Source organism: Brassica napus, chromosome A1 (genome assembly GCF_020379485.1).
Source record: "Brassica napus cultivar Da-Ae chromosome A1, Da-Ae, whole genome shotgun sequence".
In the NCBI taxonomy this organism is placed as follows: Eukaryota; Viridiplantae; Streptophyta; class Magnoliopsida; order Brassicales; family Brassicaceae; genus Brassica; species Brassica napus.
Window position 1 is genome coordinate 20295188 of NC_063434.1, and position 26503 is coordinate 20321690.

The 26503-nt window shown below is 29.4% G+C and overlaps 2 protein-coding genes and 1 pseudogene across 3 annotated transcripts; all 3 read right to left on the minus strand.

Annotated features, from left to right (window-relative positions):
- Positions 1-725, minus strand: LOC125576349 (defensin-like protein 5). Its single transcript, XM_048736199.1, has 2 exons — positions 582-725; positions 1-457 (listed from the first exon to the last, which is right to left on the minus strand). The coding sequence occupies exons 1-2, from the start codon at positions 712-714 to the stop codon at positions 288-290; spliced, it is 303 nt and encodes a 100-aa protein (XP_048592156.1). The 5' UTR covers positions 715-725; the 3' UTR covers positions 1-287.
- Positions 726-5797: 5072 nt separating this feature from the next.
- LOC106422475 lies at positions 5798-9898 on the minus strand (annotated as a pseudogene).
- Positions 9899-19495: 9597 nt separating this feature from the next.
- LOC106422502 (COP1-interacting protein 7-like) lies at positions 19496-23300 on the minus strand. 2 transcript variants are annotated; one of them, XM_048736202.1, is made up of 9 exons: positions 23105-23300; positions 22835-23011; positions 22638-22765; positions 22515-22549; positions 22139-22176; positions 21869-22021; positions 21601-21782; positions 20121-21520; positions 19496-19876 (listed from the first exon to the last, which is right to left on the minus strand). In XM_048736202.1, the coding sequence occupies exons 1-9, from the start codon at positions 23161-23163 to the stop codon at positions 19754-19756; spliced, it is 2295 nt and encodes a 764-aa protein (XP_048592159.1). In that variant the 5' UTR covers positions 23164-23300; the 3' UTR covers positions 19496-19753. The 2 variants fall into 2 exon arrangements, with proteins under 2 accessions (XP_048592159.1, XP_013718735.2); XM_013863281.2 differs by having other exon boundaries at positions 21586-21782; positions 23105-23299.
- Between the last annotated feature and the right edge of the window lie 3203 nt (positions 23301-26503).

Genomic DNA, 26503 nt, shown 5'->3' on the forward strand with positions numbered 1-26503 from the left:
TATAAAACCTACTAAAATCAAATTAATTCAACTTCTAGACTGAATACATCTCCTATGCGAAGAAAGATGACAAGTCAATGAGTCATAGTTTATAAAACTTACAACTTGCTAAACTGTGTTATTATAATTTAACCTCAGAAGAAAATAGAAATATACAAACTAAAGGGCTTTCGAGATTTATATCCCATTAACTCATTTGAAGGACTAAGGATAAAATAGAAAGAAAAAAAAAACAACATAAAACGATCATGGATCAACATAGTCTGTCTTTTTCCTTTGTAATTTCATCAACATGGTCTGTTGCAAATGCAGCGAAGGCGGAATCCTTTGCAGTCACCATCTGGAAAACCTTCATTCTGGCAAATATTGGCGCAATTGGTTGTGCTCAGACACGGTCCATTGAACAACTGGCTACTCGTTTCACACATGCGTGCCTTCGCCGTCACCGGACCCATCCCTAAAGGTATAACACAAAGTAATCATATACAAGAATATACATAACTATAGCCAAACACTGACGAATATTGCATACTGACATGAGATTTTTATTTAGAAATATCATGGTGATATGACATCTGAACCTGTGGCGACGAGGAGCATGAACAAAAGCGCAACTGCTGAGATAAAACGAAAAGAGAGCTTCATTTTTTGAAGAGAGATATAGAGAGTTGAACCCAAGAGTTTTGCTGAGCTAAATAGGGAAGAAGATGACATCCATATAAAGGGACTACATATGCATGTATATATTATGGTAGACGATTTATTTGGAATACATTCGTATTGATTATCCCAGAGTGGTTAGACCACACTATCGCCGTTTTTGTTTGAATCTTGCTCTATTTACGTTTCTTTTTCTTTCTTTAAAAGGAAAAAAATTGGTAAATAAAATAAAAGCTGAGGAATACAATTCATGAATAACCTGCAAATGAGGAGAAGTAAAAAATGTGAAAACTTAGATAAAGTTTGTGAAAAGTGAGACATATTGCAACTGTATAGGCTGTATAGAATATTTAGATATATTTTTGCAATGTAATCAAGAAAATTTCAGATAACTAAACCAAGTGGTGGTGGTTTAGTGGTTCCATTTAGAGAGGAGTTGTCTTTCAGGTTTAGATCAAGGATTGATTTGCCTCAAACTTGAAATTAGTTAACATATCCTATTTGGCCAGTCGAAGTGGTCTCACAGTTTAAATTCATTTTTAAAAAAATTCGGTGAATAGAGTATTGGAAGCTTATACTCACTCTTGACAAGATTATTATTTGAGTGTTAAAAGTCCACATCACCTTCTGGCTACTAATGAAATATGATTCTTGATATGAAAAGAAACCCATTTTATAAACGGAATTATCTATTTACTTTTTGGAAACATTGTATTGCTTCATTCGCGTTTCTCAGATTGCATACTTCTATTGTTCATGATGGTTTTTGTATGTAACTGAATGCCTTAAGAACGTTCCATACAAAAAAACTGCATGCGCCAAAGAATGTGCTTTCATAAGAGCAAGAGAAGACAATGGAAAGCACACAGTCACACATGGAACCAATTCTAGGAGAATTAAGGGTTATTCTTGTGTTTACTCCGGGAGATAATATTTTGATTATGAAAAAAAAATCAAAAGCAAAAAATAATATGAAGTGCCAGAAATGTTTTTTGATATTATGAAATTTGGTAAACTGTAAACTTTATAATTCAAATTCTAAACACAAAACCTTAAACCCTAGGGTTAACACTAAAGACCATAGCTCAAACTCTACACATTAAACCCTAAAATTTAAATTCTAAACTCTAGGATTAACTCTAAACTTAGAGTTTCCCTAAACCTAGGATTTAGAGTTTAGAGTCTAGGGTTTTTAAGGTTTAGAGTTTTGTTGACAACTTTTAGAGTTTAGAGTTAAATCTTATCCCGTAAAAGGAGGGAGAAGGAGAAGCAAATCCTAAACCCTAAATGTTTAGAGTTTAGTGTTTAGAGTTTGAGCTATAGGATTTTGTGTTAATTTTAAGATTTATGGTCTAGTGTTTAGAATTTGATCTATAAGGTTTAGGGTTTAAAATTTTGCAATGTCAAATTTTCTTCTTTTTTTTTGCAATTAATATTATTTTTCATTTTTATTTTCATAAAAAAATATAATATGTGGCCCTTTTTAATTAGTTACTATCTAGGGAATGAAGCCAAACATAACTCGAAAATTAATGTAGTTAATCTACTAATATTTATTCAGTAATTATGTATTTGTCAATTCAGCATCGTTAATATATAGTTTTTGGTAATTAGTGGTTGTCCAATATTAGTTTTTATGATTCGTTGATCTCTGTTCAATAGGTTTAGCATTGCTTCTATTTTTGGGAGTGCTTGCTATGAGGTTGAGAATATAAATAGATTTTTAATAACAATGAAATATGTACTGAAATTACCCAAGTTTTTGAAAAATATCATAGGAGTTTCAATATTAAATTTTGAGCTATAGAAAATATTGATGACAAGAAACTATATAACATATTATTGAAAAATATACATATTTGAACTATATGATCGCGCTCACGTTAACTCTCATGGTGGTTTAGTGCATTGTTAATCTTAATGAATTGAGTTAATGATTATATTTTCCATTATTAATATTTTTCTTATTAATATATTTGAAACTCACGTCAATTCATATTTACATAATTATTATAATTTGAGTCGATTTAATAAAGCATGTATTTCCTTTAAATATATATATATATATACACTTTTCCGTATTTATTTAATTTTTTTTATTTTAGGTATTTTCTTAATAAGAAAATAAAATATATTAGGAAGCTTCATAAGAATTTTATTTTTCCTTATTTACATTTTTCGCTATTTTCTGGAATTCAATTCCTAAGTTAGAAAGAAAAATCAAGTTAGTTAATTAGTTATTTAACTATACAACTAGATTTTGATTCGCGCTTCAAAAGCGCTAGTTTATTTTTGAAATTAAATAAATATTTTTATATGAATTTCTGTATAAGATAATGTATAAGTCTGGACAAATATATCCGGAATTGAAGAACCGAACTGTGCAAACCGAAATATAAAAACCAAAATTAAAACGAATTTCATAAATAATCGAGCAGATCTTATATTTTTGGGGTAAAAAAACTGAACCGGATCCAAATCAAAAACCGAATAAGTACCCAAATTTTAAAATACAAATTATAAACAAACAAATATTAATTATACTTAATTTCTAAATAACCAAATATCTTAAAATACTCTTTATAAACCGAATTACCCAAAAACTAAACTACATGAATATGTTTTTATCTAAAATATTAAATTTTATCCAAGTTATCTGATATTTTTATCTGTAAAACCCGAATTGCATGCTATTTAAACTAACCCCCGTCCCCCCGGAATTATCTGCTATTTTTACTTATATTATATGAAATTACTCGGAAACCAAACCGGAACCAAATTTGACCCTTTTTGGGTATTACCTGGTCTCTTATTTATGTCCTACCTGAACCGAACCAAAATAACCAAACCGAACTTTGTAAATATTTGAATTGTTAAATTTAATGATTCCTAAATATAAAGAACTGAAAACTCAAAAACAAATTCCCGAACATTAAGGGAATGCTGAAGTGTAATTGCTTATCTACATTTAAATAATGCGAAGAAAACATTCTATTTGTACAAATTATTTATTTCCTTTTAGTGGAGTACATAAATAGTTTATAGACACATTATGATATAACAAATGTTTTCATATTCTACCCAAACCTGCAGTCAAATTGGTAAACCCGATGATCCATATATAATCCGGTTCAGATTTAATAAACACTGTTAATTAAAAATTTGAGAAAACCTAAAAATCCACCTTTAACTTGTGACTTGATGTGATGCTGGTCGACCTAGTAAAAACCCAGAAAATTCAATATTCTAAAAAATTGATTTACTTTTTAATAATACATTAAAACTAAAGAAAATAGTTTATCAAGTTGTTGATTAGCTTAACTTGTTTTAGTATGTAGTCATACACTTATTTAACGTATATAATAAAGATTGGTAGGCTGTTACTACTGAATTCAATAAATATCTGAAATGAGTAAGCAACCCGATTTTGTATTTTGTAATCGTAATTAAACCAAGCCCGCCGATTTTTGTTCTGATTTTTAGTGTGGTAGGCGATTTTGTAGGTAATTAAAGGGAAAAATCAAATGATCATTTTGCCATTAATATGGGTGCTATTAGTAATAATTTTGTATAGTTAGAGATAAATAAGGTAAGATCAAAAATTAATTAGCTAAGAATAGGTCCAACAACCTCGTATAAGTAGATTTCTTAAGACTTTTTTCCTTTTAATAGTATAGATTTTGCATGTGATTTAGTTAGAAAAAAAAAAAGGAAAATTAAGTTATTTTATTTATTTAATAGAGATTACTAGGTGATAACTATACAATAACCTATGTTAGTTAGGAATATTATACTTCTAAATCTAACTATCAAATTATCGACATCAATCTAAGTTATCATATGTTCATCTATTCTTCATAGAGTTTTTCTTTTTATTCATAAAATATGTGTTTTTTGTAAAAAACCATTTCATCGGAAAAATTGATCAATCTTTTTTTTTTTTGTAATCAGACAGATTCGATTAAAATTCTGCTAACCAAACAAAGGACTCGAAATCTATGAAAAAATGGGACGGTTGAACTCGAGCACCATGTATAACACTATCCGCCATTATATTTTGAATCCGAGGAACATGCATGATCGAAAATATTAATAACCACTGTTTGATCCGTTGTATTTCTTCTACTTGATCATGGAAGATTAAAGTGAATAGCATGAGGTTTTTTTAAATATTTGAGGATTATAATTTTTTAATATTCATGTCTGCGCAAGAGTGCGGGTGAACCACTTAGTTATTATTATAAGATGTCCAGTTATTTAAAAAGTTAAAGTTTACACTAAAATAATTAAAATTATGTTTAAAGTATCCCACACGAAAATTTGGAATGTGTTTTCAAGTAACTAAAATTTGGATTGTATTAAAGTTTCGAATATATTCAAATGTTAAATGACGTAACAAAGATAATAATTTAATTATAAAGAATATAATTTTTTTTAAAGAAATTTGTTTGAAAGTAAAGATTCAAGTTCTAGGTGTTAAAAGCAGGTGGATAAGAAAAATACAAAAAAACAATTACAAGTTTAATTGATAAAAAATAAATGGTACAAAAGAAAAATACAAAAATTAAAAATAATTATAACTATAAAAGTATAGATTCAAGTTCTAGGTGTTAAAAGTAGGTAGATAAATATCCAATAAAAATAGTTAAAACCATTTTTAAAACCGATCAATCTTTTCAGTTGCGGTTCTTTTTTTTTTGACGATGATTTATTAAGATATTATAATTACGAATCGTCTATGTAATCTTTCTCATATCGTAATTGTAATATTTTTCAGTTGCGGTTCTTATAGACATTTTATTACCATCAATTTGCGCTAAATTCCATTGATGTCATTTATTGGATGCAAATGTTAAGATTAATATCATTTCTTTGCCAGCGTTGTCGCATTATTAACCATACATCAGTGTTTTAGTGTTAGGTAGAATTTAGAAAGCTAGTGATCCAAGTTTAAAATAACCTAGTATCCAGGATATAGAGCCATGCTTTAAATTTCATTTGAATATTTAGAAAAAGAGTTCATTCATGGATTATATTTCTTCTTAAAAATTAGTCTGGATTTTTCTATACGATCAAGATGTATCATTTTGGACCGGTACCTTTAAAGAAAGAAAAAGTTTATAACAACAAAATCATATATTACATATTGTGGCAATAAAAACGTCTTCTTTATTGATTGACTCAAAAGGTTTTTAAAGTCTTTCACTCAACAAGGGATCTGCACCTCCCAGCTCCCATGAAATCTCTAAATCCTAGTCTTTTTAGAGGGATTCAAAACTACAAACTCAAAAGCCAAACAATACGTTAAATCTCTAAATACATATACTCTTTTCTTTTATCGTTCCAGTTTAGAACATTTTTAAGGTGTTGGAAAGGGCAAAAAGGAATAATATTTGGAACGTGTGATGAATGGAATCATCATGGGTTCTGAGGATCAGTTTGTATCTCATGAGCCAACTCTCTGGTTAAAGAATCGGCTCGATCGTCGTGTCCTCCAGCAAATGTGTAAACTTTGAATGCAAACTGAAATGCCCTCCACAGCATTTTAGCAGATCCTACAGTCTTCTTCATGCTAGGATTTGCATCAGCCGACACAAGCTTTGCATCTCTCTTTTCCTGTTTAATTTGAGGTTGATCCAATATGAATTTTGGTTAAAAAGGGTAACAAAGAAAAGTGGTTTAATATTTCTAGGTGTTAGTTACCACCTTCAATGCGAGTTCCATGCAACTTGATGAGATATCAACCATTGTCTCCTTGATCTGAACAAGTATATTGAAGTCAAAGTGGATGTTGTGGCTCTGGAATTTCTTAGCTTCTTCATCTTTGGTTCGATCCAGCGTGTCGATATCTCCTTTGATCTATTACATTAATCATCTTTTAGTCACAAAGTCTTGTTGGAATGGTCTGAAAATAGGATCTGAGTAAACAGTTAAATAAAACAATTTACCTTTGTGAAATAACGTTCGACTTTATCAAGAAGTTGATTCAAAGGAGGTTCTATCTTCCAGTGCTGTAGCTCGGTGATCATTCCGTGCAGCTTCGAGAACAATGCAGCAGCCATTCTTATTGCTTCGAGTTTCTTCTGTGGAAACCCTTCACAGCGCGCAAGAACCTAAAGTTTTAAAACATATATCTCACAATCAAGAATCACAAAAAAAAAAAAAAAACAGAAGAGACAGAAAATGAATAAATGATGGTAATAAGATGTTTCAGATTTTGCTAACCTGTGTCTCATCTGTTAGCTTTTCAAGAATTGATTCAACACGGCTGTGAAAGCTAAGAAGCTCAGTCATGTCTTTAGTCTTAAACTTAGTGATCTCAATCTTCAACTCATTGATTGATTTCATGTATTTAGCAACATCTTCTTGTATTTGCTGGAAATAAGCAGACTTCTTTGTGATCTCAGCAAGAGCATCCGCCATTCCTTGCTTTCCCCCGGCGGGAGCGCTTCCGACTCCGGCTTTTCGTCCGCTTCCGCCTCCTGTCCTCGCCTCAGGATCACGACCTTCTACTTTCCCTTTAAGGATTCTGTAAAGGTTCCCTAACTGGGTTGACCTTTTTAGTTTTGTAGCTGCTTTCTTGGGCCGCAAGCTTCTTGCTGCTCCTGGTGGTGGCGGTGGACAAGCCGCTCCGCTCAACACACCCATTCGAGGCGGTGGCGGAGGAGGTGCTGGTCCGTTTGCCATCGGAGGCGGTGGCGGAGGAGGTGCTGTTCCCTTTGCCATAGTAGGTGGCGGAGGCGGTGGTCCACTAACTACTCTATTAGTTGTAGGCATTGGAGGTGGTGGTGGTGCTCTGTTTTTCATGGGTGGAGGAGGTGGTGGTAGTGATGCCGCTGCAGTCCCTGGAAGTGGTGCCAGAGGTGGAGGTGGAGCCGGTGGTTGTACGGCCACCACAGTAACTGGAGGAGGCTGTGGTGGTGGTACAGAGCTTTGTAAAGGCATGTGTAGTGGCGGTGGCGGAGGATGTGGCATTGGTAATATGCTCACATCATCAGCATTTGCAATCAGTGGTGGCGACGGAGGAGGAGGTGGTTGAGATGGTAAAGAATCTAAAGTTGCAGTTTTTGTAGTGGATAGAGGAGGAGAAGGAGGTGGTGGCAAAGATTCCGCCCAGAGTTCAGATGTTGAATCAAGTGGAGAGACTTTCATGATTGTATCTTCTTGCTCATCAAGAACAGCTGTTTCTTCTTTCTCCATATTCACATCATTGCTCTTCTGCTTGTTCTGTTCAACAACATTAATTTCATCTTCTACATTCCTTTGATTTGATTCCTGAGCCTCTTTCAGTGACATAATGTGAATAGCGAGTCGCTTAACATCGACAGGACTAAGCTTCTCAAGTGCTTGGACTCTCATATTCCACAGAAGATGTGATGCAGAGTTTGCAAAGTCTCCACCCTTTCCCGGCGAACCCATCACCGGTTCTGGAAGAACTGATCTTGGCGTGATTGGTGACCCGCAAAACGAGCTTCTGCTATCAGAGAATGATTCACATGGAGATAAAACTCGACTGCTCAGTGTTTTAGCAGTCCATGGACTGATCAAATCTTTCTTCTCTTCTTCCTTTTCATCAATCTCCATCTTATCAAACCTCTCTTTCGACATCTTGATCAGTCCATCTAATGCTGCTAACACCTTTTCCACTGCAAAGGAAATGGTATTTTTAATTTAAAAAAAAAAAGAGGTTTAAATTCAAAATGGTGAGATGACTTTTGCGTGAAGGTAAATGCTATACCTAGTCGATCGGACTGATTCTTTCCCACACTGCTACTCCAAAACTTAGATTTAGCTATCCATTCGGAGTTATCGATCCATGAATCTCCCATGGATTTCAAAGCATTTAAGAAATGGTCAAGAACCTTGGGAGAAACCATTAGATTAGATTCAAGGTATGTGAACCTAGGACAGAGATACATATATACAAGCTCATGTTTTGAATACCTTATCGACATTTGCGCGTCTTATTTCCGAAATAAGTGAGCTGTTGATGATCTCAGGACAAATATTCTGGAGATCTTTCATTGTATGCATCACCATCTACCCAACAAAAGAAGAAAGTGAGTAAAAATAACATATGAAGGATTGATTAAGAAGGAAAACAAACTTTGTGGGTTTACACACATCGGTTATAGAAGGAGAGCCGTCGAGAGGAGGAAGATCAATGATATCTCTAAAGGTAATGATCTTCCTGCGAAGCTCGACCATAAGAATAAAGTTGCATGTCCATTTAGGCGAGCTGCTAGTCTTGGGGCTCTTTGCTTCTCTAATAGAAGCATTCTTGAGGATGCCTATAGGCGACAAATTCGAAGATGTACGTCTTGATAATATTGATTTTGATGATCTAATCGGCATAGGTGACGAAGCGTTAGGTGATGACGATGGCTTAACATCCTGCTTATTATTCTTGCTAGCTTTAGGCGAAGATTGGCTATTTACTGGCTGAAAATGTGATTCAGGAAAATTGTTAGAACTTTCTTTTTGTTTAGAAAACATAGAAAGAAGGGTTGAACTTTGAAACTTTTCATAGTTAAAATTTGATGTAGACAGATTAAATGAACAAGGATACAGCCTTCATGTCACCAAAAAAAATGCAGATTTTGTGATGATCTAACATGAACAAGGTGAAGGATTTTTGAGAATACTGGTATGTCATTTTGTAAATAAAGTCATATAAGAACTCGAGGGACATGAAACTTATTAAAGCAAGACTTTTCTATGAACCATTTAAATGATTTCCTGAAAAACATGAAAATAAGAACAAGACCTGTAACTTGCTCGCTGATTTACGACCGAACAACATTTTTCAATATCGAAACAGCCTCCGGCTGTCATAACCTACCGGTGACTCCAATTTTATAATTTCTTGTTTCACACCAAAATTATGTTGAAGATTTCAAAAAAAAAAACGAGAAGAAGAAGATTGTTTAAAGATTTATTCAATGACTTATAGCTGAAAAATTAATAGAAAACATCACAATCAGAGTCGTGCAGACCAAATCTAATTAGGGTTTGAGATTCAATTCAAGAGATGCTTTTGGCTGTGGGACTTATGGAACTTTCTCAAGAAAGAGAGAGCCAAAGGAAAACACATGTTAAGTCTGTCCTTTTAAAGGGTAAATAATCTATAATCCCTTCCTAAACCTTTGTCCTTTTCTTAGTTATACATTTTTCTGTTTTTCCTTTTTATCTGTGTGATTACTAAATATATATATATATCATCGGAAATTAGTTTTAAACGATTGAATTACTCTCTCCCACCTTGTTATTCCCCTCTACTTATGTGTCTTTATTACACCATTCTGTTTTACTCGAAGGGTTAAACCTCTTTATTTCTGATTTAACTATAACAGGAAACAAAACATTTTTTACTAGCTCAGATAAGACTAAAAGAAAACAAATCTTCACTGTGTACTATAGGAGCTGCACAATCTGTGGGTATCTTAATAAATAATAGAACAACTGAAGCAAAATCTTATATCAGAATTTTCATAACTTGTATATATATATATATTTTTTTTTGGAAACTTATAACATGTACTATTATTGTGTACAGGTAGGGCATTAAACAATATCACATACCTCTCGACACGGGTTGTAGCTATACTGACGGTGTAGATTATATCACAACCACTCTAGGACATCTTAAACAAAATAGGAAAGAGTCGAAAGTACAGATTACCACCAATCGTTTTATCCCGGACACATGAAGATTTCCTCGAACGACAACTCACAAGACTGCTTTCTATGAACGGATACAACAATTCTACAGTAACATGATCGTCAGTGACATCAAAGATATTACACGGCAACGGCCAGTGGCGTACCCAGAATTTTTTTTAACCTGGATCATTAATTAATTTAATTATTTATATGATTAAGATGACATATATGTACCAATTAAAATATCTTACATAACTAACACCACAACTCTATTTTGTCGAAAAGGTGCACCCACCAAGCATTATAATCCGACAACCCAATATCAGAACCTACCATCCAAATTGAAATATTGACACGATTTATAATGTTTTTATTAGCTTAAATTGGTTAATTTGATCTAGTTAGGTTTCGACTTGGACTGGACTGGTTTTTAGTGGTGTTGAAATGTAATATTATATACTAGGTTAATATCTGTGTCTTGCGCGGGATGAACATTATATGTATAAACTAGGGATTAACGTAGCCCGGGATTTTTATTTTTTTCTAATTTAAGTTGTTAAATTATTTATATTTAGGTTATGATATATATTTATATAAATGTTAAGATGCATGTCATAATTAAAATTTATTTTTAAATTTTAACACGTTAAAGTAACATATTTTTTACTGTTTAAATATTTTTTTTGTAATTTTGTTGGCTATCTAGTTATCATATTTAGCAAAACTATTTGTTGAGTATTTGAATAAATGTTTTAGATATTTAATTAAACTGCAGAGTATTTTCGGTTCGACCACATGCTCAACAATCTATCGATCCGTAAAAAGATGGACGATCTCCTTGGCCAGGTAAGTAAAATTTTAGCAAAAATATCTTTGATTTTCAAATATTAAGTATATAACTATTCTTTTGAATATTGTTTTTTTTTAATTGTATTTTTTGATTAAATTATTGTATTATAATGTTTATGTAAATATTTTTTGTGATGTTTGAATTTGTGTTGTTCGTATACTTAACCTAGATGATATTGATGTTTAACAATTTATTGTTTTCTGGAAATAGAAAATAATGATATATCAAAAAGTATCTAATACTTGTTAAATGATAGTATAATGTAAATTACATCAATTATTTGAAAATAACCATTTGTTGTTTTTATTTTTTTTAAATCAGAAATTATTTTTATTTAAAAACATTATTCATATATAATATATTAGTTTAGGTTTGGAAGATTAATTTATATATATAAATTATGTATATTTTAAAAAAAAAATTTAAGATATTATATATTGAGTAACTGAATAAAAGCTGAATTTCTTATCTTGAAAATCAAATATTTATATTTTTGTTGTACTCATATTTATAACTCAGTATGTTTTTAAAAAACTTAGTTTTAAGTAATAAACGAATTTAATAAATTAAATTCATCACCTATAATGTTCTGTAAACTATATTTGAAAACTCTCTAAAATTATATTTTAAGCATAATATTACTATTATTTAATTTAAGTTATTTTAAGCATAATATATGCTAAACCAACTTAAATTATATTTACAATAGGACCATCCTAAACTGGTTAATAAACCAAAAACAATACTAAACCAACATGAACCAATACCTGATTTGGCGAGGAAGGAAGTGTTTCGGGATAAACGCTTGAATGATTATTAACTGTAATGGTTTGATCATGAAAGAGTTAGTACGAATATTAACAATAAAATTATGGATTTGATTAATTTGAATTTGTAAGAATACCTTTGAGTCTATGAAAAGCAATTCAATTCCCATGAATAAGTTTGGTTTTTGAAAGTTGCGGGTTTCCCAACAATGAATCCACCTAACAAAAAGTTCGTTGTTATAAAAAATCTCTTTCAAGGTCATTAAAGGTTTTTGGGACGGCAAGAGTTGATGGTGGAACCATTTTTTTGCTCGAGTGCTTTGAAGTTTTCCTTGATAGTGTGAGGTTGATGTTGATGGAATAATGAGTTTTATAGGGACTTTCTTGATGTAAAACTATACATTTTTATTTTTTTTTGTTAAATGTGGTATTTCCATTTTTATATAATTTACTATCATTTTAAGATAGATGTACATTTTAAGATCGATGATTAAATCTTAATGTACTTTTTTCATTTTTTAAAATGTTTATTTCCATTTCTTATATTTTTTATTTACGTAATATCTATATTTTATATTTTAAAATAGATATTTAAATCTTAATGTACTTTTTCCATTTTTTTTAAATTGTGTATTTAATTTTATCATATATTTTATATTTTAAGATAGATGTTTAATGCTTAATGAACTTTTTCCATTTTTTTAAAAAATTGTGTATTTACTTATTATTATATATATAATTCATATATTATATATTTATATTATTTACTTATTATTTATTTTCCTGTATATGTATTTCCATTTCTTGTACTTTTTATTTACTTAATATCTCTATTTTACATTTTAAGATAGATGTTTAAATCTTAATGTACGTTTTCCCTTTTTTTTAAATTGTATATTTCCATTTGTTATACTTTCTATTTACGTAATATCTATATTTTAAATTTTAAGATATATTTTTAAATCTTAATGTAATTTTCCATTTTTTAAATTGGGTATTTTCTTATAATATATATTTACTTATTATTTATTTTTCTTTATATTGTGTATTTCTATTTCTTATACTTTCTATTTACTAATAGTTTTATAATTTAAGATAGATTTACATTTTAAGATAGATGTTTAAATACTAATGTACTTTTTCCATTTTTTAAATTGTGTATTTCCTTTTCTTATACTTTCTATTCGCGTAATATCTATATTTTATATTTTAAGATAGATGTTTAAATCTTAATATACTTTTTCCATTGTTTTTAAGTTGTGTATTTCTTTTTCTTATACTTTTTATTTACTTAATATCTATATTTTACATTTTACGATAGATGTTTAATATTTAATGTACTCTTTCCATTTTTTAAAAATTGTGCATGTACTTATTATTGTATATATAATTCGTATATTTATAATATTTACTTATTATTTTTTTATATATATTGAGTATTTCTCTTTCTTATACTTTATATTTAGTTAATATCTATATTTTATATTTTAAGATAGATGTTTAAATCTTAGTGTATTTTTACATTTTTAATGTAAAACGGCAATGTTTAATAGAAGTACTTGGACAAATAGTCAAATAGTTATATTTATGTTTTTTTCATTTTATATAAAATGGTAATGTTACATTATGGAGATAAGCCGCTTTTTTTTAGTGAAAAATGGAAATCTAACATATGTTTAATGTAGTTTTTTTATTTTTTTTATGTTGTATGTTTACATATTATTGTTATTTTAAAATATAAAATGGTAATCTTACATATGTTTAATGTAGTATTTCCATTTTTTTTATGTTGTATGTTTTCATATTATTTATTATTTTCGAAATTATATATAATGTTTTTTTTGCAAAATAGTAATTTTACATTATGGAGATAAACCGTCTTTTTTAGTGAAAAATGGTAATCTTACATATGTTAAATGTAGTTTTTCTATTTTTTATGTTGTATGTTTACATATTTTTTTTTAAATTAAAAATGTAAAATGGTAATCTTACATATGTTTAATGTAGTATTTCCATTTTTTATGTTGTATGTTTACATATATTTATTATTTTCAAAATTATATATAATGTTTTTGTTTTTTTTATAAAACAGTAATGTTACATTATGGAGATAAGCCTTCTTTTTTTTAAGTGAAAATGGTAATCTTACATATGTTTAATGTAGTTTTTCCATTTTTTATGCTGTATGTTTACATATTATTAATAATTTTTGAAAATTAATAATATTAAAATGTAAAACTATATTTTATGGCACGTGTCATCTTTCGGGAGAAGTTTTTTCTGCTGATGTGGACGCTCAATGGAGCCTCAAAAGGTATTATTAATAATTTTTGAAAATTAATAATATTAAAATGTAAAACTATATTTTATGCTACGTGTCATCTTTCGGGAGAAGTTTTTTTTGCTGATGTGGACGCTCTATGGAGCCTCAAAAGGTCCCTTTTATTAGTAGAGATTATCATAGGTATTATATGTTTTTTATATATTATGAGATAATAAATCTGTATTAAACAATTAAAATTTTAGTAATTATCACATATATAATTAAATTGATGCAAATAAATTTTATTAATCCAAACATATTTTTCTATTTGATAAGATATATAATTAAATTTAAATGATATTAACATATATAATGTATTTTAATATTAATGTCTATTAAATGATGCTTTCTACTCATATGGTTTTTTAGGATTTGTATCTTTTATAGCAAAAAATCTTTAAATTATTGATAACAAATTTTTTATTGTCGGATTAATAGTTTAACTAATTTATATTTAAAAAAAAACTAGGTTGTCAATGTTTGTTCAAATCTTTTATCAAAAGAAAATTTTCAAAGTAAATTTCAAAATGAAAATATTTATGTATTTTATATGGTATATAGTATAATTTAAAATGATATATATATATATATTAATCTTAATAATTTATTCTTTTACTTATATGATTTTTTAATCATTTGTACTTGTCATAACAAAAATTTTAAATCACGGATCAGAAAATTTGAATGTGAAAATTTAACAAATTTAGTAAATTATGGTCATTTTAAAAAAATTCAAAATATAACCTATACAGAAAAATCAAAATTTTTATTATATGGTTAATGTGGTTGTTTAATTTATTTTAAAGTTTAAAATTAAAAAATATGATAGAAGATACATTAATTTTTATCAAATCTTTATTATTCATATATACTTTAGCCACATTAAGAAATTCTTTAACTTTTATTTAAGGAAATAATAAAAACATTAATAATGAATTTATGGTTAGTTTAATAAAAATCTTATTATATAATTAGATTAACCAACCTATTTATCTAAAGATTTTAATAATCATCCTATTGATAACATGTGGCTACAAAAAGAAGTTGTAATGTTTATCAATTAATATATAGAGGATTAAATCAACAAAAGAAATATGTTACATATATTGATCGAAGATGATCAAATGCAAGAGTTAGTCTAAAAATATGAACTAGATGTAACTTAGTCCGGACAATTCATTTCTCGTTAGGTAGCTTCTTGGGATGTCGCAAGCCATTGCCTATAGAGATTGCAGCACTGAGGTGTCCTCGGTAGGGGGATCTGGAGTGAAAGAATGCGATTTTCAATTTCTAGTTCGATCCGGTGAGTAAGAGTTGTAGATGTATATGTGGGAAGGTTGTTGATGTCACCGACCATTTCTCCAAATCTAGTATATGAAAGCTTGAAACGTGAGACGAACAAAGATGGCTGCATGTTTTGTCAGAATGTTTCTCGTTACTGTTTTCAGCGTTTGATCCCACTGATATGCTAAATTATTCCCTATGAGCTATTATGAAAATTGAGAGATGCAATGCAATATTAAGGGTTCGAATCCACAAAGATTCTCGATCACTCAATATATTTCAGTTATCGAATCAAACTAATAGAATATAATGCAAAAAAAGAGAATTAAAACTGGTTTTATATGATTAATGAAAAACGCTAGACTCAAAGAAATTTGTAGGTAAATTAGAATTGAAGATCACTCAAATTTCTAAAGTAATTAAGAACTATTCTTGAACTCAAAGCAGAACAATCAAATTAATAAACTTTCGTTGTACATATTATCTATGTATAATCCTAGAATTCAATTTGAAAATTCAGCGGTTGAGACAAGCATCAAATGTAGGTTTGTTAAGTTCACAAAATTTATAAACCATATTTCTTTGCAGATATGTATTTTTCTTATCTAAGATTAGTTCAGGCAATTAATATTTTCGAATCTAGCAAAAAATTAGATTCTAGCTTGTCAGTATAGAACTAGCATTAAGTACAATTAAGATGAAGAAAATCAAATTTTCTACGCTTTGAACTAACATGTATACATCGTTTTCGAATAGTAAGATATCACAATGTTATAACCCATGTTCGAAATTTCGCTAGGTGCAACGCGTGCGGTTGACCTGGGCCTAGCGCCGAATCAATTAAGCGGAGATTAGACGGGGATTAATCGGCGCCTAGTTTTGACACTATTATACATTTAAAGTTATCTATTACCAACATATAGCGTGTGGTGTGGTGGTTGAGAACGTTTTGTAAGACCGTGAAGTCGCCGGTTCGAACACATGTAACGCATTTGTCATTTTTTTTAGACTTTGCTTTTTTAAATGATAATTACATTATTGCCACTGTCTCTTTCCCCAATCTTTCTGCAACCCTAGTCGTGTTTCTTCTCCAGTTACAGATTGTCCTTCATTTTTTTTTTTAGTTTTCTTGATGTTTACAGCCTAAATTAGTCAATTAATTTCGATTTTGAAGATCTGGGGTCAATATTATTAGATTCAAACAGTTTGGAATAGAGATTTTGTGCGCTGATTTCTTCAGTTCTACATTGAACTCGGAGAAACGTCGCGTCACCGCCTGGCCACGCCGATCAGACCCTTTTCGCTACGGTGGCCACGCGAGCAGCGCCTGTCCGGCCGAGAACTCGGTTAACGCGGCGCGTTTTCGAACACGGGTTATAACCATGTAAACATTTTTGGTAAATCAGTAGAAAATTTTTTGTTATGAAAATAACCGTGGACTTGTTATTTTATAAACCAGTCAAAATTTTAGGAATGCGTAACCAATAAATTTGGATGTGTATAAATTTATAATAGAAAGTGTATTTAATTTAAAATTTTACAAAACAATAGTTAGGTCCAAATGAATGTTTCTGTTTTAACAAGAGGAATTGTTGAATTCTAATGTCCAACCATTTTTTCGACAACAAAAATGTGGTTATAATATTAATTACATAACTCATATTAGTTGATACATTTCTACTATGTTAACTACGTGTAATTAATGATACATTTGTATTGTTTAGACACATGATCATGTGGTGGCATATATTTGATGTGACTAACAACTATTTTCTGATTATACACACACATAATCAATTTTAAAACATATATGTTTTACAAAAAAAATAATGTTCAACTTCATTATATATTCTTTGTGTTTGAAAGGTGTGCTAAGACGTAGAGCCTAGTTATTTATGTTGGTTGCATCTTAATGACATGTTTGATGTAGCTACAAATCTCTGCATTATATATATTTTTGAAAAGCATAATATTTGTTAACTTGTAATGCAACAATATTTATCCAAATGACATAGGGTTGTCAACTTGCTACTTAATTTTATTTAATATGGACTGCGACAGTGAATGTATAAAAGTTTTCGCTTTTGAGAAGAGACCATCATCCAGATTACAAATATATCGATCGTTTATATCCTTTTGGGGGTTCAAACTTGTATTTATTTTGATTGAAGCGAATGGTAAACTTAAATATGAAAGTGCGTACATTTATTTATTATTAGTATTCTTTATTAAATCTAATCTATTAAAACAAAATCCTATTTTTATCTATTCTTAACAAGTCGAGACCATCTAAAAAATTACTTAATATGACATATTTTATTATTTACATTAATAATAAAACAAATATAAATATAAATTTATTTTTAAATATAACAAATTCTGTTGAGAAAGAATCTAACAAAATCTAACTATCCTTCTAAATATTTTTATAAAATAACACTTAATTAATTTCATAAATACTAATATAACTTTATAATCAATGTTAACTAAAACTTTATTATAAACAAGAAAATAAAATTATATTCTATTATATATATATTTTAATTATATTATGTATTATATTAAAATAGAAGTACTCTATTAAATATGGGTAAATTTATCTATTTTATTTTTAAAATAGTTTCATTTAAATATATTTCATCATTAAAATGTGTTAAAATTTGTAAACTATATTATATTTTTTAGAAAAATAAATTTATAAACATAAATTTATAACATAGGTTAAACTTTTATATCTACAATTACATATTATATTTTTTTTATTTTGAAACTCTCAACAATATATTATTTAAAAACAATTATATACGAAAATATAATAGTTTATAACTAACCTTTAGTTCATATAACTAACCTTTAGTTCATATACTATTTAAAAATATGTTACTAGAAAACTATGAAACTTTAATTCATTTAAAGTATTAATGACGAATCAAATTTTAATTATAAATTTAATATTTATATTAATTATAAAAATATGCTGAGAGATATATAAAAATCTTACCGTAATTAAAATGATTTATAAACAATAACGTATTAATTTAGTAACAAAAAAAATTTCTTAAATCATATAATCTCCCACCTCAAATATAGTTGCGTAATTTTCCAAAAAATTTTGACAAAATATAAAATTTCCAAAATAAGTATGCAAACTTAAAATGATAGTGTTTAAATTTTTTGAAAAGGTAGAATCCTAGATAATAAAGAATAACTTCTTGAAATCTAACACATAAAATAAACTATGTTATAAAAATTAAAGTAGTATGGTATTTTGAAATCTTAATTTAATAACAAAAAAATAAAACTTAATATCATAACATCTAAAAATTATTCTATATCAATAAAATTTGCTAAAATAATACGATGGATGCTACCATATATACAATTTAATAAAATAGTAGGTTTATATTCATAATGTATAACATTAAAATTAAAATTATATACTTAAAATATTTATAATAAATCAAGTATACATTCATAAAATGAAAAATACCTGCACGAATGTACGGATCAAAATCTAATAAATGTCTTAAATTTGAGATTGACAATATATATTGCAATATTGTTGGTCGATATAGCAAAGAGGCGTGTTCGGGCAGCAATAACAGTCTTCTTCAAAAATATCGTCGCAACCGTCAAGGACACAAGTAGATCTATCAGGTTTTTTCGATCTCTCTATCCTCACACCTAAACATTAATTTGAAACACACATCAACCCAACTTTGATGACTCTAAAATTCCAAAGAGGAAATATATATAATTGGGATAAAAACTTATATTTCTAATTCATTAGGAAATTAGATTGAACAAACATATGTACTTTTTATTGACTGTATATATGCTTTCTTTTACACAACATGAATTTATTTTCTAAATATTCAACTTACTTTAAATATATTAGATTACATTAAAATCCTACATATTCATCTAAAACTGATAAGAACCAACCTGTTAAATGAAACAAACATGGATATATTAAATTTTCACTTCTGGGTGGAGCACCTCTAATCCAAATTACAAATATATAATTACAAAGCAATATTCAGAAAAACAAATAAATAAATAAATAATCGTGACACAAGCAAAATGAAGGGAGTATCACCATCACCTTATTTAGGAATGTATTAAAAAAAAAATTGAAGTGCACCTAATTTGGCGCAGCAAAACATCCGGTTTTGTTCCCAACGGTTTTAACTGAATCCAACGTCTTTACTGGACCACCTTAGGAGCTCGGTTCGAAGCTTTTCGAGAAGCAGTGGCGGCTGATCTCTCAGCGATTCTTCTCTGCCTTTCCAAAACAAGATTCTCTATTCTCTTCCTCATCTCCTCTTCCTACATTCCCACAAGATTAAGTAGCAACAAAACCGTTAAAGAAAATGCAATTATAAGATTTTTTTTTTTTTGTTCAATGACTAGGAGACATTGGAAGGCTCTTACATCCCCTAAACCATGTCAAAATTAACTTAGCAGACCCATTCAAACAGGGAATCAAATATAAGACCCATTACACCCCTACTGAGTGATCTAAGAGTTTTAGTCACTAGACCAACTCCTCATTGATAAAATATGTTGTTACCTTTTCGAACTTGTTCTTCTGTGCCATGGTTCTGCTAGCTGCAACCGGTTTCTTTACACTCTTGGACATGGCTTCACCTCTGGTTCTAACTGGAGTTCTAGACTTGCGAGCTTCCGGGTTCTTCCCATTGTTCTTCTTCTCGCCGCTCGAGACGGTCTTATCTTCTTTCTCCTGGCCTGTTCCGTTACTGGTTAGCCTTGCGTTCGCTTCAACAGAGAAGTCAATGGAGTGATCATTCCCCAAAAACTCTCCCGAGTTGCGTTCAGGAATCATACAGAGGTCATTTGGTTCCCATGAGCCAGACACTTCACGCTTCTCATTCGCCTGACCGTTATCGATGTCAATATCCGCAGACATGTCTGGTCTCCACCGAGAATCATAAACATCATCACCAGCAAGCGACGATGAACGGACCATGAAGGAATCATCAACGAACTCCCGTTTCTTGCTCTGATCAGAACCTCCAGATGTCATCATAATGCAGCTTTCATCAAACGACATGCTCCCGTAGTTGCTTTCCGGTTTCACTCCACGTTGATCAGATGTAGCAAACCAATCCTCTCCACTCCCTGACTTCTTCACCAGTGAGCCACCCCTTGCAGCAGCATTATACAAGTCTTTGCTCTCTTCATCTCCTAGCATCTCTGATCTTTTTGGCAATAACATACACTCTTCTGTTGAATCTCTCGTTCTTGAAACCCTACGAGCACTCTCCTCGCTTTCAAACTGATCAAATCTCCTCGCTCCGCCTCCTCCATTTTCTATGTGTTTCTGAGTTAAAACGATGGAATCACCAGAGGCGTTGTTATTCTCTTCCAAACCTTTGGAGCCTCTGTGTGTGACATGTTCATCATCGTCTTGTCTCATCAGAATATTCTGAAAAGAATCCCAATTCTCATTGCCTTCAGCTGAACTTTTCAGGATTTCATCACTCTCGTAAGCTCTATTTTCCTTGAGGAATCCGACAGCAGTATCTACAGTGTCTTTGATGGAGCCGTTCTCAGTAAACTCACTCCCCTCCATGTCTCCGTTTCTTCCCTCAGGAGTTATGTAGTTAATGTTCCGGATGATCACAGTCTTAGATGCCTTCTTCCTGTTTTTCTTTGACGACCTACGAGATTTCTTTTTACCGGTGTGAGACTGTCTTTTACCTTGGTCTTCCAAAGACGAAGCAGAATCGTCACTCGCTGAGTCAGATTCACTAGATTCACTAGACCCACTAGACTCATCTTTCTTGGAAGCTTTGCCCTTTGCAGGCCATGGCATGTTTCCTTGGTTTTGTCCAGGCATCATAGGGTAAGGATAGCCTTGGTACGGAGGCGGGTAGTAGTACTGAGGTATATGGTTTGGCCATCCCATTGGTGGTTGAAAGTTTGGAACAGCAGATGCTTGTTGGTTGTCTACAAGATCAAAACTTCTTCACATTAGTAATGGAACGTAAGTAAAAGAATGGTTACAAGGGTACCTTTGTTTTCGGAACCTGAGTGTGTCCCGTTTAGTGGAAGAGGAGCAGCAGCAGCTTCATTGGTGAGGATAATCCCTGAGGAACCTAGTAACGACATGTCTTCAGGTGCAATTGCTTTGACAGCTGCTAATTCCGCCATCCAGAGCCCGTCTCCGTGCTTCTTCTTCCATAGTTCCTTGTACTTTACGCATGCTTCCCTGCATAATAATGATATAAACGTGCTATTAATTGCTTGCAAACTGATATTAAAGCACAAGAAATGGTTTAAGCACTGTTTAAATACCTTAACCTTGACGCACCAAAAGCATCAGCGAATAGTATGAGATCATCAATAGTATCAATCTCATAACCAGCAACAACACCTCGGGCGTAAGCCATTGCTTGCTCTCTCCGAAGCAATGTTCTTCGGGTTTCAAGAAGGCGTTGAAGCTGAATCCTGTTATAAATGAAGATGAACCAAAAAAAAAAAAGGAGTTAGTCAACCAAGACTAGTTGTTCAACAGATGCATGACTGGCCACAATAAACATGTAGTATAAAGTAATTATATGTTACTTGGATGTTTCCTCTCCTGCATTGCCATTCTCAGACTCCTGTGAACACACATTGAGAAGAAAACAATTAGTTACTTAATACTCACTTTGTTCCTTAAAGATCTATTTTTTTAGAAAAAAAATTTGTTTCAAAAAGATACATTTTTTACATTTTCAATACATTAATTAATGAAAAATTGTACTTTTCAAAAAATACAATTATGTTTAATAAAATCTCATTGGTTAAAAGTTATTAGAAATAATTAATTAAGAAAAACAATATATTGGAAAATACAATTTTAAATATTTTCTTAATAAGTGTGAAAAAAATATAGTATGAATCTTTTAGGAACGGAGGGAGTAGGTAGAGAGTAACCACTTGAAACACACAAAGTTACCTTGGAGGACTCATTTGACTTTCTCACATTACTCCCTGCAGATTATAAGCAAAAAAAAACAAAAAAAAAACATAATCAGGAACACTTGTCATTACAAGCTAGCTTTAATAGGAAATGAAATACCATCTTGTAATAATTGCTCAGCATTTGCGATCTCATTATCTTGAATAGAATGTTCAATCTGCAAGATCTCTTTCTCCAAAGTCGCGAATCTCTCTATAATCGCAGGCGTGTTCACGAATCTCACAAACCTGCAGTTCAAGATCTTTCACAAACCAATTGCGACACAACAATTCAAAATCTGAATTTTGAAAATGTACCGATCAAAAGTGGATTTGGTGAACCAAGAAGAGTGAGAAGTGGGAGGATGAAGAGAAATTGAGTAACCGCCTTTGGAGATTTGATCTCTTGCGAACTTAAGATGGGAGATGAACGGTTCGAATATCCCAGATGCCAACTTCTCCTTCTTACTCCCACAGAAGAGCACCAGATCAAATCTTTCATAATACCAATCATATAAAAAAACAAAAACACTATTCAACAAATAAGATCAATCGTCAAACATAATCATCAGAAGAAGTGGGACAGACCTGGTACGAGTAGGAGTTAGTTGAAACAAAGCGGAATCAAGGATAGCTCTCGAATCCATGGAGAGAGAATCTGCGAAGTCTTCTTCTTCTTCTTCTTCTTTTTCTCCAATGAGGAAGGAAGGAAGGAAGGAAGGAGAAGACGTGAAGAAGGAGACAGTTTGACTTGATTAGTTTTTATTTTGGATTCGAAGCGTTAAGGGTGACAGCAAAGGATGAGTTAAGCCACAGCACATGGTCAGTGTCTGACTTAGTGGTCCCCATCAATCATCTTTATGCTCCGCCTCTCTTTTCGTTATTTTTCTCTTTTTTTTTTTTGGCCTAATTCATCTAATCTAGTCATTAAACAAAAATATCAACACAGACGAAAGATGTCAACATGAGGGAAAAGCATTACGCTTTCACGACATTCTCATAAGAAACTAGTAGGAATTTTCTGCTTTAACGATTTTATTTGTTGCCGACAAATGCATAATAATATTTTATGTGCTTTATAGATTTTTCGTATAGATATTTTTTTAAACTATTTTTTTGTTTAAATGTTAACTTTTTTTTGTAACTTTTAAATGTTAAATTTTATACTAACATTTTTTTTGACATAAGATATACATTACTAGTAGAAAAAGAAAAAAAAATAAAACAGAATAGAAGACAAAAAGGATTTTTAAGGTCATTTCCAATAAAACACCTAAACACCAAATTTATTAATTTTATCCTATTTTTTGTATGCACAAGTATAATTTTATCTCCACACCAAAAGTGATACTATCCCACCAATTTAGTGTAATGTTAATAAAGTTATACTATTCATCACAGAAAAATATTTTATTACTTTTTATCTAATTATAGATATTGAGTATTTTTATTAATTAGTTTAATTTTTAGGTAAAATCAATATATTATAATATTTTATTTTTATTTGTATTTTCACGTTACTAAAAAATTAAACTATTATTGTATGTATAATTTTAATTAATAATATATTTAAATGAGTATTATTAGTTACATTAAACTGAAACAAACTAGAAATGTTTTTCATTTTTAAATGTATAAATTTTTAACTTCGACTAATATTTTAAATAAAATAAGTATACAAATTAACAATAAACAATACCATATATATAAACAGAAAGATAAAATTACTAATTTTTATTAAATAAATATGAAAACTAAATTTGATAAATATTATTATTTATTTTTTTGTTAAAGTAGATAAATATAATTTATTATTATTTATTATTTTTGATAAATATAATTAGTCAATTAAAAATAGTTAATGTATTAAATTACCAAAACTAAAACGTTAATAATTTAAAATATTGTTTAACACCAAAATTGATTTTTAATTTCAATACTAAATTTGATGTTATAGTTGAAGATGCCCTAAATACTAATGGTCTAGTGGACAATCCCTATATATTAAAAGAGAATCATTACAACATATTTTTGTAGCCACATGTCATCACCACAATCATTCTTAGAATCATTAGAAAAATATGTTGGTCCATATAAATATATAATAAGCTTTTTATTAAACTAACCATAAATTCATCATAAATGTTCTTCATTGTTTCCTTAAATAAAAATCACGGAATTACCTAATGTGACTAAAGTATATATGACAATTAATGATTTTGAATAATAAAGATTTGATAAAAATCAGTCTATTCTCTATCATTTTTAATTCATTTTAAAATAAATTAAACAACCACAATAACTATATAATAAAAATTTATACATTTTCGTATATGTTATATTTTGAATTTTAAAAAACGAATATAAATGACTAAATTTTTGTGATCCATGGTTTAAAATTTATGTTATAACAAGATACAAATGATTACAAAATTACATAAGTAGGAAGTCTCATTTAATAAATATTATATATATGCATATTAATATTTTTCAAAAAATAAATTATATACCATATAAAATACGTAAGTATTTTAATTTCGAATTTTATTTGAAATTTTTTGATAAACATTTTGAACAATTATTGACAACTTAATATTTAGATTTTAACTTTGCATTGAATGTTTTTAAAATTATAAATTACTAAAACTATTAAACATCCCATAAATTTTTTATTGTTATCATTGATTTAAAATTTTTGTTATAAAAAAATACAAATGATCAAAAATAATATGAGTATAAAATATTTTTTTAGCATATGTCAATATTAAAAATGTACTATATATCTATGTTAATATCATTTAAACTTAATTTTATAACATATAAAATAGAAAAAAGTGTTTGTGTGGATAAATAAAATTTATTTAAGTATTTGTACCAATTTAATTATATACGTAATAGTTACTAAATTTTTAATTATTCAATATATATTTATTATTTCATAATATGTAAAAAATAAATAATACTTAAAAATAATTTATATATAATATTCATTCCGCGCAACTTAACCTAGTGAACAAGTAAACCACAAGCTAAATGGATAGACAAGAAGCAGGAGCTTGACTGGAGACTGGAGTTAAACATTGCCAAATAAAAATAATATTTTGATAAACTTTAGATCACGCTCGCTAGATATCGGCTTTCCTAAAGTATATACTTCAATTGATTGATACCAATCCATCACAGCTTTGTAAAAAACTAATCAACCGAAAGCTCAAGCCTCCAAACCACCACCGAAAATAGGAGAATGGAACCAGAAGTAGGAGATCGGCTAAAAAATGTTTAATTTTTGATAATAGGGTTTTCTTTGTTTTTCTTTCTCATGAAGCAATTTAAACAATTGGTGCACCATTGATATCTCATCACCTATATTAATATTTTATAAATTCTTTCATATGTTTTATTTGATCCAATATCCAAACAATGATTTAATAGTTCATAAATTTTCCTAATCGTCTTCTAATTACATGTCTCTTTTTCGTGATGAAAAATCATCATCCACAGACCACAGGTAAAATTATTTAATATTTAATCTGCAATTTAAGTCTACATAAAATATTATTAAATTAAATATGAAATATCATTTGTTATTTTCAAAATTTAAATATATAAACAAAAATACTACTAATCTTATTTTACAAAATATTATACGTTTTATGAAAATTTGATTATAGGGTGATCAACTGATAATATGAATAAATAAATAATAACTATGTTTAACAAATATATTAAGAGAGTCGAATATATGCAGTATAAAATATGTCATTTATAGTTATTATGATATTGAAAATTATGTACAAAGAATAAATTGTAAAATTTAAGAAGTACACTATGAAATATTCTTTAAATTTTATATTGTAAATATAAAAGTTCAAAGAATGTTGTAATCTAAGCTAAATGAGTTTAGTTATAAGAGTTTTTTTTTAAAGGGCTTTCTATTTAAAAACATAAAGAAAATACAAAAAGCTTCTGCCTAACCAGATAGTTTTG